Raw genomic sequence first — 16,564 nt, 5'->3', positions numbered from 1 at the left:
TTTTGAGTGGGTGACTCAAATAGGGCTTTTTATATACAGGGTAATCAGAATTAGATCAGAAAATAATGTAAGATGTGGGTTCCTTCAGAGAGGAATGGCAGCCCAAAAGGGTGCATATGAAGGAAGGAAAAAAAAAGTTACAATAATATTCTTTTAGGAGGGTTGAAGTGGCAATGTAAAAACTGCAATCAATTATCAGTTATAATTTTTCATACACTGTGGCCTAAACTCAGCATATGTTTTTCTGAAGAAAAACCCAGATGTATACTATCAGCTTGTGGCAGAATCTCCCCACGAGCTTTTAAGCTCTTCTCAAATCAAATTATATAGAAACAGAGAGTTGTTTACATTGGAAAATACCTCTAAGATCATCAAGTCCAGCTGTTAACCCATGACTGCCAAGTCCACCATTAAACCATGTCCCAAAGTGCTACATCTGCATGTCTTCTAAATCCCTGCAGGGATGGTGACTCAGCCACTTCCCTGGGCATCCTGTTCCAGAGCTCATCCACTAAGCAGGTCACCTTGCCATAGAGGGAGATCAGGCTGGCCAAGCAGGACCAGGCTGGTCCTGATCCCTGGGTTTTCTGTACATGCTTTGAGGTGCAAACAGGAATCACTGTGGCTCCTAGCAGGACACCTCCTGGGTCAGCAGGGCACTGCTGGTATCATGAAGAAACCTGGAGGCTGCAAGGCTGAATAGCAGAAGGCATGTGCTTGCACCAACTCGTCTTTTTTTTTTTTCACAGACAAAAGGAACTACTACAACCAAGAGACAAAAATTATTTCTTCTTCTTGATGGAAAAAAAAAAATTCAAAACAACAGTAGGTGCTTATGCTGCTAACCTAGGCTCAGTTCAAAGAAAAACTTGACTCTGTCCTAGTCTTTGAAGAGATCTAAAATTACAAAAATTTCTCACAGGACAAAAACTAAGCTATTTAGTTTTGAAATTCTTTGCACTCACCTAGAAGAACTCATAATCTGATGTGCCAAGTCTATCTGCTACATTTTGCAGCAGCTGGTCACGGAGGATGCAGCCAATGTTCTCTCAGCACTCACCAGAAAGAAGAATCTGCTCTAGATGGAATCACACCCTTACACACAGAAATATCAGTCTGGGACTATACTTCTTTTCCACTGCATTCCTGTAGCTACAGAACACCTGGGATGAATCTCTTGCCAGTTAAGACTTCAAAAGGCTCACACCGAGCCACCACACATTCCTCCAGAGAGGCTTCACTAAGGGAATATTATTCTTCTTGAATTATTAAAGTCCTCCAGCTTTGGCCTCATGCCTCACACTTACAAGATAGATGCTTTTAAAAATCAACCTGAAGTAGACTGTCACCTGGAAAGGATGAATTCTTGCTCAAGTGCACACAAATCACGAATGGTGAGAAGGAGGCTGATTTGCTTCAGTCAGTGAACATTAAGGTCATCATGTTCAGCTGACTGCTTATTTTGCTGTACCACTTGGGTGCCTGCGTGCATGATTTCTCCCACTTTGGCTGTCAAGATGCAAGGATGTGAGCTCTCAATTAGCTGCAGGTGCAATTTATGCAGTGAACTTAATGAAATCTTGTTGCAGAAGCCTGGATTTTAAACCACTGTGAAAGGTCTAAGGAATATGAATCACAGACATAAAGCTAAAATGATATTCTATTTTCTCCAGAGCTGCCAAGACTCAGAGATGTATTTCATTGTTAAATTGGTTTCAAATTGCAATCTTCCCTGTGGTTCTTTGCTTTTCTACGTGACCCTTATTTCAATAACCCAATTTCCTCCCCAGATGAGAGCATCAGTTTGGGGGGAAGGGCCAGATGTCTAGAAAAGAAACAACACCGTAATCCATCGGGATTTCCACACAACTGTATCCAGATCGGGCACTGGAGGCTACCCAAAGCATACCTGAAGGAGAGGGCAGGCAGAAGGAATAAAATGTAAATGTGGTTTACATTTCCACTGTTAAGATTTTAACTCTTGGTAATCTGCCACTTTGAATTCCATTAGTAGGAATATGCCCCGTGGCAGACGTGCCCATGGCACAGTGGAGATCCTCACTGTGAGATCTAAGCAGGTGACTTAAAATGCTTAGGACACACCATTAAATCTCAGGGGCAGCTCCAGAATGGTCTGGGCAGGAAGCTTGGGACAGATTTAAAGTACTAATTCTAAGTCACTCCTCAACACACATCTGAAATGCAGACACAGTCACTGGCTCAAAAAAAGTAGTCTTCTTCTTTGAAACTGCTAAGAAAGAAAGACCATGCACTTGTACAGGTTGAGCCCCGTAGGCTGACATGACCTTTCCAGAGGTTGATGTTTAAAACACATCAAAAACCAGTCTGCAGCTCTGGTCTGTGAATGTGAAATCTGCTGTAGCTGGGCAGTGGTTCTGCAGATCATCCAGAAGTCATGATCTTAAATCCTACCAACAGTCTGTCACAGATGGTACAGCAGAGGGGAAAATGGGGATTCTGAAATGCTGAGAGAAAAAGTAGGCCACGTAGCTGCTGATTGTGATAGAGTTGCCAGGATGGTTGAACTGTACATCTAACATATGCAGCAACTCAGTATTTCCCAGCAAGTCAGAGGCCTCCACGAGTTAGTTATATTTGCCAAATGCTTTGTTGCTCATTTTCCACGACTAACACAGGAGACTGTGTTAAGAAGAACACAACAAGGACACCTCTTCAGAGATGCTGTAGATTCATTCAGTATTGCCCTACGGGAGAGATGGGAAAACACTTCAAATATACACAAGGGCCCAGATCCCACCTGCCCCATTTGTCTCAGCCAGCTTAGCTCATTTTACCTCAATCTCCTGTCTCTCCTGCATCCTCTAGGTTTGTCCAGTGTGTTAAAGAAATGAAACAAACTCAGGGACATGCTTTTGGAGATGCCTCTTTACAACAGGTGAAGCAATGTGACAGTCTAAAACCATTTCAGTCTTCTGAGCTTATAACCAAACCATATAAACTTCAAACTACAAGCCTTAATTTCCTGCAGTTTATACAGAATTCTTTACATGTAGCAGTTCCTGCTCTATGTGTCTTTGTCTGCATATGTTTTACATGACCTCCTGACATTAATACTGTCTCCAAGTCACTCATCTCCATGTATGACACTCATGTTTGACCCTTTGTCAGGACGTGTTTGGGAGGGAGCTGTTCTTCCCTCTTGTCTGGAGATTCACATCCTGCCCTTCCTATACAAAACATGCCCACTTTCCACAGCTCAATGACCTCAGCTGTGAAGTCAAATACTCTCATTCAGCTGAAAATTACACCACTTTTCATGCTAATATTTCTGGTGCAATTGAGTATCAATTTTTTTTTTTTTTTGGTGAAGTCCACTGCTAAATAGACAGATCCCAAAGCTTTGGCTTTCATGATCACCTCATCAGACTCAGAATCTACCAGGGATAATGTGGGTGCTCCTAGAGCAGGTGCTCTAGGGCACTGCTGGTGCTGCTCAAGAGCTTGTATTCTGTCTTGAACCAAAGGCCCTAGTTACTTTATACATACACATTTAGGATATTTGATTGAGAGGCACCTCAGTTCCTCCTCCTTCCCTTGATCACATTAGCTTCCCATCTAACATTAGGACCCTATTGGAGAGAAGCAGCAAAGTAAAGGAAAATCCCACTAAACCAAAAGTAACTCTATTTTGATCTGCCTTGCCTCTGCATGCTTCCCAAGAATCTTGGCCAACATCTTGGCTTTCAAAATGTGTTCCAGTAACTCACATTTTAAGCTCTTTTGACACTGGAGACACATAATAATTTACTGGGCAGAAAACTTCCCACAGGCATTTCAACACTGAAATTCTCACATGCCAGGTATGGTCCCTTTTGTGCTTTTCCACCATGTGTTGTACGACCCAGACAGAGAGATCACAGCTAGAAAAGTCTTCCCTCTGATGATCTCTTGGGAGCTATTGCTACCTTAGGAGCAATAACTGACTTAAGGTTAGTTAGAACAAATCTAAACTTCTTCCACTCCATGTAACTGGCCTATGACAGACATCATAAAACCAGAGAGTAAAAGTTCAGCCACAGGTCTCTTTGCCAGGCTGCCTCTATAGTTTAATCATTAATAATTAAACCAGTGGAAAGACAAGTGCATGGGTCTCTAAGGAAATAATATTTTATAAAATCTGGATTGACAGACAGTTGTTGAAGCTATTTGGATGCCTAAGAACTCTGTGGGACTGTTCTGTGGGCTGTGTGTATAACCAGGGTTTGAAATGCCTCTAATATAGCAGCTCTACCCTACAGCACTATTTTTCCCCACAAGAGATTATTGCATCAATCTATCTGTTTCTAGGAAGGTGATATTTGGAGCCAGGTTAGAATCCTGCATTCCTTTACACAAATAAAGTACAAAAGCAGACTATTTTAGGAAATAGATGTGTTTTTATGGGTCTGTATAAGTTCTCCTTATTTTCATATAATTTCACTGCACTGACATCTGCGAGCAGTTTTCAGTGTCAAGATGGTGTCCCTCACCATGAACTGTCCTCCTTTCACTGCAGGAGGAAAACAGCACAGAAGTCTGTAATGAAGGAAGGTTTCCTCCTATTCTAAATGTCATGTCAAAGGTGCATTTGCATTGTCTCATTTCCATCCCTTAGGAAAATGTAAAACCTTATCATTGGACCAGAAGGACACTACTTTCAAAGCCCATTTTGCTCCATAAGAAGTCCCTATGTCCCTAAAGTTACTCTAGATGAGATCCAAAGGAACATATGGGAATAGATGAGCCCCCTTGGTGGGGGAGGTGAAAAATATCTGTAAAACCAACAGCCTGGGATAATTTGCCATTAAAAAAAAAAAAATTAGAGTAGTCTGAAGGTCAAATGGAATGAAAACATGGTTTTAATCTTCTTATCTACTTATAAATCACTGATATTTTACATCCTCTGAAGTAATTTATAGAGATTTTCACATAGAAAGCTGGTATGTCTGTTACATACTGACCTAAATTTACCTTTCATAATTTTGCAAATTCCCAGAATGGTATTTTACATGTGGAGTCACCAGCATCTGAGCCTGCTATACTGCAAACCACAGCACAAATAGTTTACGTCAAAATTCAGGTGGCTGAAAGGCATCTACTGACAGCTCTTCAGTATTACCATGCCATTTTCCTCCAACAGATCCCTCCCCAGAGTAAGATGCAGACAGATAAGACAATGAAGTCCCTGCTGAACTGAGGAGCCCTTTTCATATCAATTCTGTGATTGACTCCTTCCACCCTTTAGTTTACACTGACTTAGTGGTTTTCCCCAATTAGAAGCCTAAGCCCTTCTTCCATACCCAAGGCCAGAGAGGTGGCTCTTCAGTGATGGCAACAAAATGTGCCAGAAGTCTGCTTGACTGATTCTGACCATTGCTAGGAACAGTCTTTCTAGCTGGGTGAGCCACCATTTTTTCCTTCATACACTTTTTCTTTTTAAAATCAACCTATTTTCTTAACTAGCAGGAAATATGCTACCTGGAGAAAGCAAACAACCCCCAAACTTACCATCTGATTCGGAGGCTGCTCTGAAAATCAAGTAGCTGCTGGGAAGAGGCTGAGTGATCGAACCGACATTTTCTCCCTTTGGTCCCTGGAAATGCACACAGACAGAAAGATGTAAGGCATGGAAGCTGCAATGGATTGCTCAGTGTCCTTCTACCCTTCCCAGGCAGAGTGTGCATGTTTGTGATAGGAAAGAAGGCAGGAGCAGATGGAGTAATTTGGAGAGACTCATTAGTAATCACGATATAGCTGCTGCAGCTCCAAGGCAGTAATGAGCTCCTATGATAATGGGGCTTGGTCTAACCCATGCTCAGCCCAAAACTGGCTACATTTATTCTGATATGCAGGAGTAGAAAGATCTTATTGCTGTCACTTGGGACAAAATCAGTCAAACCTTTGTGCAACAGTAGGAGGAACTGCTCCATGAGGTGCACATGGATTCTGCTTGCAGCCAGACACACTCACATGAAACACCCTTCACTCACCACCACACAAGCAGCAGAGCCACACCTTGTGCTCTGAGTGCCTCCAGCAGAGAGGCAACAGCAGCTCTCCTGGAAGCAAACAAATGAGAAACTCTATCCTGAGTCTGTGGGAAAGGTGAAGATGGGAAAACCACAGACTGAGGACCAAAGGTTCCCCAGCATGGGCATATTCTGCTGGGTTGGAATCCTTCACCTTTAAATCCAGAGAACCCTTATGCTGTGGAGCCTGCAGTGACAGCCACTTCAGGCTTTGCTCATTTTATGCTGCCTTTAGTTTAGAAGCTGTGGCAAAAAAATAAAAAGTGTCTGGTAAACATCCTGCCACCATGCTTACAGCATGACCCTCCAGAAATGATGCCCAGGGAAGCAGAGTTCATCCTGGATGAGACATTTTGAGCAGAACCACAGGCTCCCTCCTTGATCTCTTCCCTGCTTCCTTCTCTTCTCAGCTCCAGAAGATGCTAAGAAAAAGCAGCTCCTGTATGCCGTGAACACAGCTTCATACTCTTCATGGTATGGACTTGGGCCATAACCTAACAGAAATAAATAGAAATCTCTCCTCCTCCATTGCATTTTCAAAGTGACCCAGCACCTTCCAGCTCATTCTCTTCCTCCCTTTGTAACAAATAACACAAAAGCAGATCTTTTTTCAAATATGCAGACATTATGTCAGAAACAAAAGCAGGGCAGGAAATATCACCAATACTTGGTGACCACTATGTCACCTGTAGGGGGGAGCAAGATGTTTTCTCCAGGATGCTCCAATAAGATTTCCTTGACTTTCTAGAGAATACCACACAATGCTGAAACACTAGGCAGATTTTTGCAGTTTGAGTATTACTTTCCTCCCTTCCGTGGGCCTTTATAGTATCCAACCATATTCCTTGAAAAAAGGATTCCTCCCTCCTAGTTGGTAAGCATGGAACTGTGACTGCTATTGAAAACTGCTCCTGTACACAAGTGCTTCACAGTTAAATAGTCATTTTATCTGGAATTTTGTTTTTAAGTTATACTCAGAAAACCAAAATTTGGACAGAATTTAAAGTAGGAAAAGCATCAAATTTTATCTGAGTGTATGAAGATGAAGTGTTAAGAAGACAACAGTCTCCAGTCAAGCTTCTTGCCTTCACAAATGCAGGGTTCCTCTGCTGCCAAGAGAAAATGGATTCCTTGCTACTCACTTTCATTTTCTCCTCCCCTCTCCCACAGGAGGTTCACAAAATTAAGACTGTTTAAAGGCTTAATAGTCAGGACTGGCAAAGTTGAGATTTGATTTGTAAACCAGAGCAGAGCAGCTTAAGACATTACTAGTGACATTAATGCAATCAGGCATCATTCCCCACGGCATTTTTCCTCGCAGCTGCCTGCAGCTGAGCAGGGAACTGGACAACTATTGACAACACCATTACTTGTGTTTTTAGTGCAGAGGTGGATATTTGCTCTGTTTGAGGAAAAACCCCACAACCTAACAGTACAGATAAAGAGAAAAAATATTGTAAAAAAAAACCAGAAATGGGAAGGAAGGGATAACACAAGATTCTAACAGGAATTTAGGCACACAGATTAACTCAAGAAGCAGCCAGGTCACTCTGTCAAGGAAACATATTCAACAGCAAGGCACATTCATGCATGGAGGGGGCCATTTCCAACAGAAAAAGAAAAGAGGAGGCCATGAAAATAAAGCCAACATCTGCACAGATTAAATGATGTTCTGTATCTGCACAGCAGAGATAATGATGCTTTCTGCCTTCCAGCCTTTGAGCACCATGCCAGTGACCATCCCTCACTCAAAGTACTATCCCAGCTGCACCAGCACCCAGAGCCCAGCTGCAGCCCCTGTGCTCTACATCTAAGAAAGGACCACCATAGGATCATTCCTATCTTTACATCTGATTTGAGACTCAAAAGGCATTATGAAACAGAGGGTGATTGGGCTTTGAAAAATTGAGAGGACTGACAGCTTTGGATAGTATGACAAGACATCTCAGAGAGTCATAAAACAAAGCTTAAAAAAAGGGGGAAAAAAATCTGCTTAACAGTATTGTGGATAACCACAAGGATGAAGATGAAACTGTTGTGTTCTGGAATAGAATAACAACTAGAAAGGCAGCATGCAAGACCATTACTAGAACTTTTTCTTTAAAGGAATGACTCAAATTCTTACAAATCAACAAAATTCAAATTAAACATTTTCCCAGATGCAGTGGGTCTGACCCCAACTTACTGATTGTTCTAAATAAATGTCAGAACAGGCTGCAGATAATGAAAGCCTTCCCACACCATGCTGTTCAGCCAGCTTCTGAGCAAACTTGAAGGGAAATACAACCTATTCCAGGACATCTTTTGGGACAGGCAGGCAAACCCTGCCAGCTGAGACCTCTACACTCCCTCTGTGCAGCAAGAGGACAGACACTCACAACCTCACATGAATTACTAGGTTGGCATCCCCCAGTCTCCTGCAGCAAATGTCTCCTCCCAGGAGCAGTGTGGCATCACAGTGCCCTCACACACTGGACTAAGTGCCTCTGCAGCAGCATTTGGAGTGTGTGGGGGAAGCTTTTCTTACTGCTGCTTGCACTGCTGGATGACTTTGGGACCCTGACAGTTTTGGCCTTGCATTTACAAAGGCCTGGATGAACCAATAGATAAAGGTCTGATCCATGTGCACTGCAAAGGAGTTTCAGGGTGAAACTCTCAAAAAGCCAGGGAAGCAGTATAGAATAAAGATCTCTTTCCCTTAGCAATATGTTTCTAAGACAGCTCTAGACCCCAGAGAGGTTTATAGGAAAACCAGTAACCTGCTGCATTTATTTAGCTTTCATTAGCTTTCAACTGTAAGCCATGGCCTTTACATGTTATCTTGAAAGGTGGCCCAAAATCTTGTCCTGCTCTAACTGAAGTTAAATGCCTGCACATCAAATTTATTAGGCCAGTACTACCAGAAAGGCCTATGGAAGTGCCTGAATCAGACATTTGTTCCAGGGCTGAACCCCAGAGTTAGCTCCAAACATCTGCTGGGCAGCCAGGCCAGTATGTACAAAGGCATTCAGTAATTGCCCTGAGTAAACTGCAAAATCCACTGAGGAGTGAAAGCTGGACCATCGACCCTAATCTGGATAACCCCTGAAAATTTCACAAGCCATTTTGGCCAAGAATGAAAGGTGTTCACCCAGATCTTATTTCCATTGTGATGGACAGTAACTTGAGCTTTTTGCTTAATCTTGAGTGAATCTATATTTCATGAGAAAGAGAATTTCTTTGCATAGTTATACACAACCAATGTAGATCAGCCAATTCTGCTCCAGTTGCTTTAAAGAGAGGCTGTGAAATGGCATAAAATAAAACAGTATTTTTAGCAGTTTCAGCCTTAAACTGTTGACAGAGTGCAGACAGCCTCTTTGACATCAAGCAGCTCACTGGTGGATTTCTTCCTGACGTGTACTTTGGAGTTTACCTCGTGGCTGAAAGCATATATCACAACAATCCAGGCTGAACTCAGGTTTCAGAGAGTATCCTACTATGCAGCTCAAATATGGCTTTCTAAATATGTCTCAAGAGATGCAGAATGTTACTTTGACTTTAAAATTTAAACCTCTTTGGACTTCCTCTAGTCCACAAACATTTTCAGACACATACTCCTTTCACATTTAATATACTAATTCTTATTTCTATCTTATGTTTTCTCAAGAGACACAAGAATTAGATATACATATTTAAATGCATACACACATTAATAAAACCTCCTCTTTCTTTGGGATGCTTCATATCAAAGGAAGGGCATCCTAGTGCAACATTTCAGATCTGTCAGCAACTCTGCCTTTCAGTATTTGACTGCACTTTTGATTCTATTTTTCACTACCTCCTCTGACTGTGCTTCTCAGAAGAATTCAGTTGACCTGTCAAGTCAGAAGGAAGGTTTTTGTTGACAGACAGTAAATCATCAACAACCTTCTTGGGTGCATGTTCTGAATTTAAAAAGCATCAAAACTCTCAAAACTGAACAAGAAGCAAGGTAGCAACAAAACCTTTGTAACTTTAAGGAAAAGCAATGCATTTAGGCACAAATCAGAGCTGAGCTGCTGGCAGAAATCAGCAGCTCTCACCCCTGGTTGCTGAGGTTAATTTTAATTCTCTCCTCCTACCTTATTAAAAATGGAAAGGCTTTTTATAACAATTGTATAGCTGTGTTTAAAACTGTTCAATTAACAGCACGGATGAGCAGGAGTGTGTCTGCTTGATCTGCTCCCACAGGACTGCTCCCTTTTGTTAGAACTCCTGATGCCATGACAAGTTCTTTCCCCGCACTCTCATGAGTCTCTCCATTTCCATTCCCTCTGCTGACTACCTTGCAGCAAGGCATCAGCTCGTAATGCCTTATTTACACTTGTGATGTCTCCTAGAGGATTTATATCTGCCATAACTCTGGTTTTGTCACTGTTTTTGACAGGGAAACAAATACAAGAACATTTAAGTTTTGTCTTCAGGGTATCCAAAAGATGTGGCTCTCAGTGCTCTCAGAAGGTGCTGGGTTCTTCCTCTTTGCTCATATGCATTACTTTTTTTTTTTTTTTTTTTTTTTTTTTTTTTTTTTTTTTGCCTATTCTTAAGAAAAAAAAGGAATACAGCTCTTTAAGATTTGCAGGCAGTTATTTCAAGAAATGTAAAATCTATTAATAATTTTTTTTACATGGGAGATCCAGAGGTCACTGCAGGAGTCACAGTGTGTACAGGAAGGGATTGTCTCAGCCTGAAGAATAAGTCAAAATGAAGTGGAGAAAATCCTGCTATTTCCATTTCAAAGAGGAGACAATAAGGGCTATCTGAAGTCACACTTTTGTGCAACAGTCAAGGCTTGAGCTGAACACTGAGTTCCAAGTCCATTGCAAACAAATCCAAACCTCAGGGGCATTAGAAAAAAATAAGTCAAATTATAAACCTACTTTTTTGTCACTCTGCCAACCATCCCCTGTATTGTGTGAAACACTTGGTGCTTTCAGTGTCCTTGTTTTGGGGACTTTAGTTAACTGTGTCTATGCCCAACTCCTTTTAAAGATGTATGTTGTGGCTTGATATAGCTTCTAGGTATTGAACTTCTTTTCCTGCACTAACACATTTCCTTTTTCCTCAGACTATGCAGGCATCTGTACACCAAGAATGATTCATCTGTGGAACTAATCACAAGGATTATGTCTCTTTGATGTCATTCAATGATCAAGCTTTGGTATGCTTAATCTTTCTATGCAGCCAATTCACCACTGCTAACAGCAACTGAATAACTAAATAATATCAGTGCTAGGCCATACCAGTGCTCAGAAACTTTGGTGACCAAGAAGAAGTTGTTTGACTGATCAGGACTGTTACCTTTACAGCCCAGATGGATTGATCCAAAGGATGGAAGAGTTTAAAGCAGAAGCCATCCTTTTTGGAGGGTCTCTCGATCAGCTCACAAGAATGGAGCAGAATTGTCCCAACCCACTGTCCGATCTTTGGCGTCTTATAAATGAGCAGCACTCCTGGTTTCAGGACACACCATAGTTTGGTCCAGCTCTTCAGAGTCCCACGAATCTGGAGAAAAAAAAAGTTGCATCTACATTGTTCCTTAGAAGAAACCCAGCATTTATTCAGTATTGATACAGTATTTCCAAGGTTGCACCATGATACACTTCCTAAGGAAAATACACGGTGTTCCCTGAACAGTCCTAGGGACCTCACAGCAAAATCCTAAAACTTAGAAATCTGGATAGCAGAATCTTGTCTTCATATTTTTATTACTGGCTTACTATTCTTCCTATTTTTTTACTAGCTCAGTGTTAGCAGCTTGGTTAATTTTTTAGGCAATGAGCACTGCTGGCCCACGTGAGAGTGATCTGTTAATAATCACAGAGGACATGTCAATTAGAACATTGCACATAAAAATGTTATAGCTAGTCTAACCCGACTTATAAGTCATTTTAATAGTGTTCTGCAGAACTCTGCTATTAATGGGTTTTGTCAAATACCCCTTTTTTAACAGTACTGTCTCCAGCTGCTTTACTTCTCTGTCAAGCTCCATGCAGCTCTCTCTTGTAGAAAAAACATTAAATCTGATAAGAGTACATGAAAGATAACAGCTTTAAAAATGGAGAAGTTTCTCAGTAAGGTTAGATTTTGCCTAAGGTCTTCCTGCCTTCAGTATGTATAGGCCAAACCTCAAGTCTTCTCTGTGTTCTGTTTTTGTGGCCCAGCATTATTTGCAGCTCACCAGAAATTTCCAGCCACAGCAAACATGCAATGGATATTTTGTGTTTTAAAAGTCTAAATATTTATTTTTCATTAACAGTAAACAATACAGGAAGACCGTGCTGCCAATCTAACTTCTCAAATAAACCATAAGCATGTCACTTTTCTGACCTTTAATAATAATTGCAGAAAAATGTTGGAAGTTTTTACCAGTAACCAAATGCAACTGTATTGTTTCATGAGATCCTTAAATTACTTTGTTTTTCTTAAGAGCTATGTGTTAGGCAATGTTTGAAAATTAGGTTTTGCTAATATAAAAGGTTCAAACATTCACTATTATTTGAGAAGACTAAATGGCCCCAAAGGAGGAGAAAACCAGTGCTCATCTCTCAATGTCAATCCAGATTTACTTTGCCACACAGAAGTTTCAGGACTTCAATGAGAAGCTGTCACTACCCGAGTGCACAAGGAGAAATTGCAGTTGTCATCAGGTACAATATGTTTCATTCTGTGCTGTGACAACAGAAAATCCAATTGTCAATAGAACAAGCTGTATCTGCCCATTTTCAGGCTGTTACTCAGTCTATTCCCTGTTCAGTACAAAACCACATTTATGGGAAGAGGCCAACAGAGCCTTTCAGAGAGGAACAAAGAGAGAAACATCCCTTCCCTTTGTACCATGCTCTTTTTGAGTCCTTGTGGCTGCTTAAGGACATGGAATAGATCAATTGAGTTAAGGTGGAAAGTAAATACCCACAGTTCTAATTTTATAGCAGTTATTTAAATAAAGCTCCAGTTAAAGCTTGAAAACTATTTGGTCTTATTTCACACATCAACTACTTCACACCTCACTTATTTTTTTCCCACAGCCTCAGAAGAAATGGCCTGTGTCAAATACCTTCAGCCAGTCTGCTGTGATCACCACACTGGGATCCTTCAGAGCACTGAAGAGTTGTTTGGTAGCTCTTTTCTTCTCCTGTCTGTAATTTTTTTTTTGTACCTGGTTGAGAACAGAGAAAATATAGCAGCTGTAATCATGGCCTCTTTTGGGGAGGAAAGAACATAATGCATTAAGGACATTTATGTATAGAACAGCAAGAACTTGACCCAGCACAGGTTCCCCAGAAATGAGCACAAGGAGGAATAAAAACATAACGAGAGAACAGGCATTTTCTTTGCTCCTGAAGTTTCATCAAACACAACCTAGTTTGTCTTTTACTTTTATTTAGGGAAAAGGAAAGAGGCTGGACATCAAGCCTTCCTCACCCCTCAAATTCAAGAAACTATATCTAATTTCATTCATTTATACTTTTGGTTTGGTAGACAAGCAAGTGTTCAAGCTACAATTTGCTCAGATTGCCTCAGCAAGTCTGTCCTAACAAGGGCAGTGAAGGATTACAATCCTCTTGAGGTGCCTAATGGCTCCAGAACATACAAACACAGTGAAATAATTACACTGATCTGTTCTGCTTGCAGTATATAATCTAATCCTGTACGTAAAGATTGTAAATGTCCTCGGCCTCTAATGACTCCTGGAAGATTCAGAGGCTTCTCTGGGTCTTAGGAAGCGACTCTGACTTATTTCCAATGGTTTTTTTGGAAGGTACCATTTCTTTTTTTAAAAAAGTCAGCTGAGCATGACCTGGCTGCTTTGAACATACCTTCAGTGTTTCCTTCTTCATGAATTTGGCTGTTGGAGACACACACTCTTTGTCAGACCCATTGCAAAGTTTATACTCGATCTAAAAAAAATGGGGAGTGAAGAAAATAGGAATGTGTTAACATGAAGATGTTCAAGTTATGCTCTGATAAAGTGTTGTTTACAACTTTCAGGAATCCATGAAAGAGCTGATTGCAGACTTCAGCAGTGGAACACTAAGCAGGTGCAAAAAGTGCATACCTACAGTGCAGTCCAAACTTCCTTTTTGTACCCATGGCCAGTTGGAAAACTCCCCACCAAATTTTCTTTGCATTTCTCCCATGCAGACATTAATCTTGGTTAAAAAATAAAGAAAAAACCCAACAAAACAATAAAAGAAAACAGAAAGCCAAAAAATTATTTCTAATTTTGAAAACTGTCCAACTCTGTTCAGATCTGAAAGCATTTCAATTACTGGAATAGAACTTATGGGGAATTTGTTAAAGTTTTTTCAGAACTAGACTTGATACTGGCAATGACTGTTGAACTGACTGAAATGTCCAAAACATGGGTGGGCAAGAAATGACCTAATCATGTTACAGATAATACAGGAAATCACCTTCATCTTGGCCTTGCAAAGTGAAGCACAGAATACACACAGTCACTTCAAATGGTGTTTGATAGTGTCAGTGCTGTTTAAACTCACTTTCAGACACTACAGCCTGATCTCATGACTGTGCTGATGGGCTGCAAAAATGCTTTACTTTCATTAGGCATAATGAGAGCATTACTGCTACCAAAATAAAGGGTGCTTAGAAAGTGCAGCTCTCTAGAGCCCAGCTCACAATGAGGACCCCCACATGGAAAGGTTCTGTCAGCACATTGTACAAAACCTGGGCAGGGTTAGTGGTGAAAGAATTATGGTGCAGTCTGAACTCTGCTGCTTTTTATGTGACCTTGGGGAAGTTACTTTCTCTCTCTGTACCTCTCTTCCTTCCAACCTTTCATGTGTCTGATGCATTCAGACAGTGATCTTTTGGGGTCAGGCACTGTCTCTCCCACTCACACATGACAGTTTTATAAGAAAAGCTCAGCCTCAGCCACCTTGATTTAATGAGTGTGACACAAAAATGAGGTGTACTAAGGAAAAAATGTATCAAATATATTTCCCATCTTTAAATTCACTGGTATGATGTGAAACAAAGCCACTGGGCTCTCAGAATTTCTCTCCTTGATGTCACAAACTGATGTAATAATTTTACAGCACCTTCAGTTTGAAGAGACCCACTTCCTCTTTCCCTCCCAGTGCCACAGAAACCTCTCAGAATACTACAGCCATGAACTATACCATACATTAGGGTGAGCAGGAAAATGTTTATTGACAGCCAGATCAGTCCTTTTCACATGACTAAGAGAAAAACACAGAAAGGCATGACCAGATCACAGCAAACAAGCCACCAACTATGCCTTGGAGACAGGGGCAGGAGTGAAAATGGGAGATAAGGGTGCCTGCTCAACTGAACAAAACTCCTTGTAGATGATGCAGAATTAGAAATCAGGGGCTGAAGGTGCAATTTGCAACAGAGCCACAGTCACTGTAGAACCTATTACTTGTTCTCACATCCCCTTGTTGTACTCTTTCACTAAAACCAAAACTACACATGATACTTCAAAAATAGAGAAATGAAAACTTTATGATGACACACAAAGGCCAGGGAGAGTCCTGATCTGACTGTTTAATGTGGATCCACTCAAAGAAAAGGCCATCTCCTGGACTCCTGAAAGCTATTCAGTGTTTGCTGGTTTTGTTTTCACAGAAAGCTAAGCCAGCCTCCTCTGCCTGCAACGCAGTCTCTGATTCATATTTTGTGCTTTGGACTTTAATGTAAAACCACAGGATTTATGGTGGGGGCCACTGCACAGATGTAACAAATGAGCAGAGAATTGTGCCCACAGGGTCTTTGTCACATTTCAAAGGGCAGTAGTAGACATTTGGGAGATCAGCTATAAGCCTTTCTCTATAAAGAAACATTTCCAAGTGCCTAAATATCTCTGAGCAAAAATCCTTCAGAATTATTAGGAGATTATGCTTTCATGCTTTGAGACGTGTGTCCTCTGAAATCAGTCAAAAGAATTCTCCCCCTTTCTCCCAATTAGCAGGAAGAATGTCCTGTCCTTGAGACACAACTATGAGCCAATTGTTTATTAGTAATTTCACTCCCTCCGGCCTGAGAGATCAGACACAGAGAGAAACACTGTGTACCAGTCCTCATTAGCCAGTGTGAGAGGCAGCAAAAACACAGATGTTCCCAAGATTCTAGGAAATACTGCTCAGGTGCCTGCAAAGCATCAGGATACAAAGAAAGCTTTTTCTTCACTTATTAAAACAAGTTACAGTTGCTGGTTATATAGAAATTTACACCCTAGCACTTATGCAAAGAATGAAATTTTGGCACCTAAGCTCACTTGGATTGGGAAGATTTGCTTGCAGCTGAATTCAGAAAGGCTTCCAACCACGGCAAACCTGAGCCTAGACCTGCAGCTCACGGGGAACTGGCACTGACACAGACAGAGGCACTTCCACTGCTCCACCAGCCCCACCCTGCCTCCTCCTTGGAGTCTCTCTGGGTCAGGCTAAAAATAGAGTTGAACAAGCACAAGGCTTTAAACCTGGGCTGTTCACACAGACAGACAC

The 16,564-nt window shown here is 41.2% G+C and overlaps 1 protein-coding gene across 6 annotated transcripts in view; it reads right to left on the bottom strand.

The window, feature by feature from the left end:
• The window catches only part of OSBPL5 (oxysterol binding protein like 5), a 135,864-nt gene that overhangs the window by 31,804 nt on the left and 87,496 nt on the right, over positions 1-16,564 (bottom strand). For all 6 annotated transcript variants that reach the window (XM_030239837.2, XM_030239838.2, XM_018907849.3 and 3 more), the window contains 4 exons: positions 13,892-13,972; positions 13,129-13,230; positions 11,373-11,576; positions 5,530-5,614 (listed from right to left, as the gene is read on the bottom strand). In XM_030239837.2, the coding sequence (XP_030095697.2) occupies positions 5,530-5,614; positions 11,373-11,576; positions 13,129-13,230; positions 13,892-13,972 (472 nt within the window). The remainder of the gene's footprint in view (positions 1-5,529; positions 5,615-11,372; positions 11,577-13,128; positions 13,231-13,891; positions 13,973-16,564) is intronic.

Source organism: Serinus canaria, chromosome 5, assembly GCF_022539315.1.
Source record: "Serinus canaria isolate serCan28SL12 chromosome 5, serCan2020, whole genome shotgun sequence".
In the NCBI taxonomy this organism is placed as follows: Eukaryota; Metazoa; Chordata; class Aves; order Passeriformes; family Fringillidae; genus Serinus; species Serinus canaria.
This window is presented reverse-complemented; position numbering and strand designations above follow the sequence as displayed.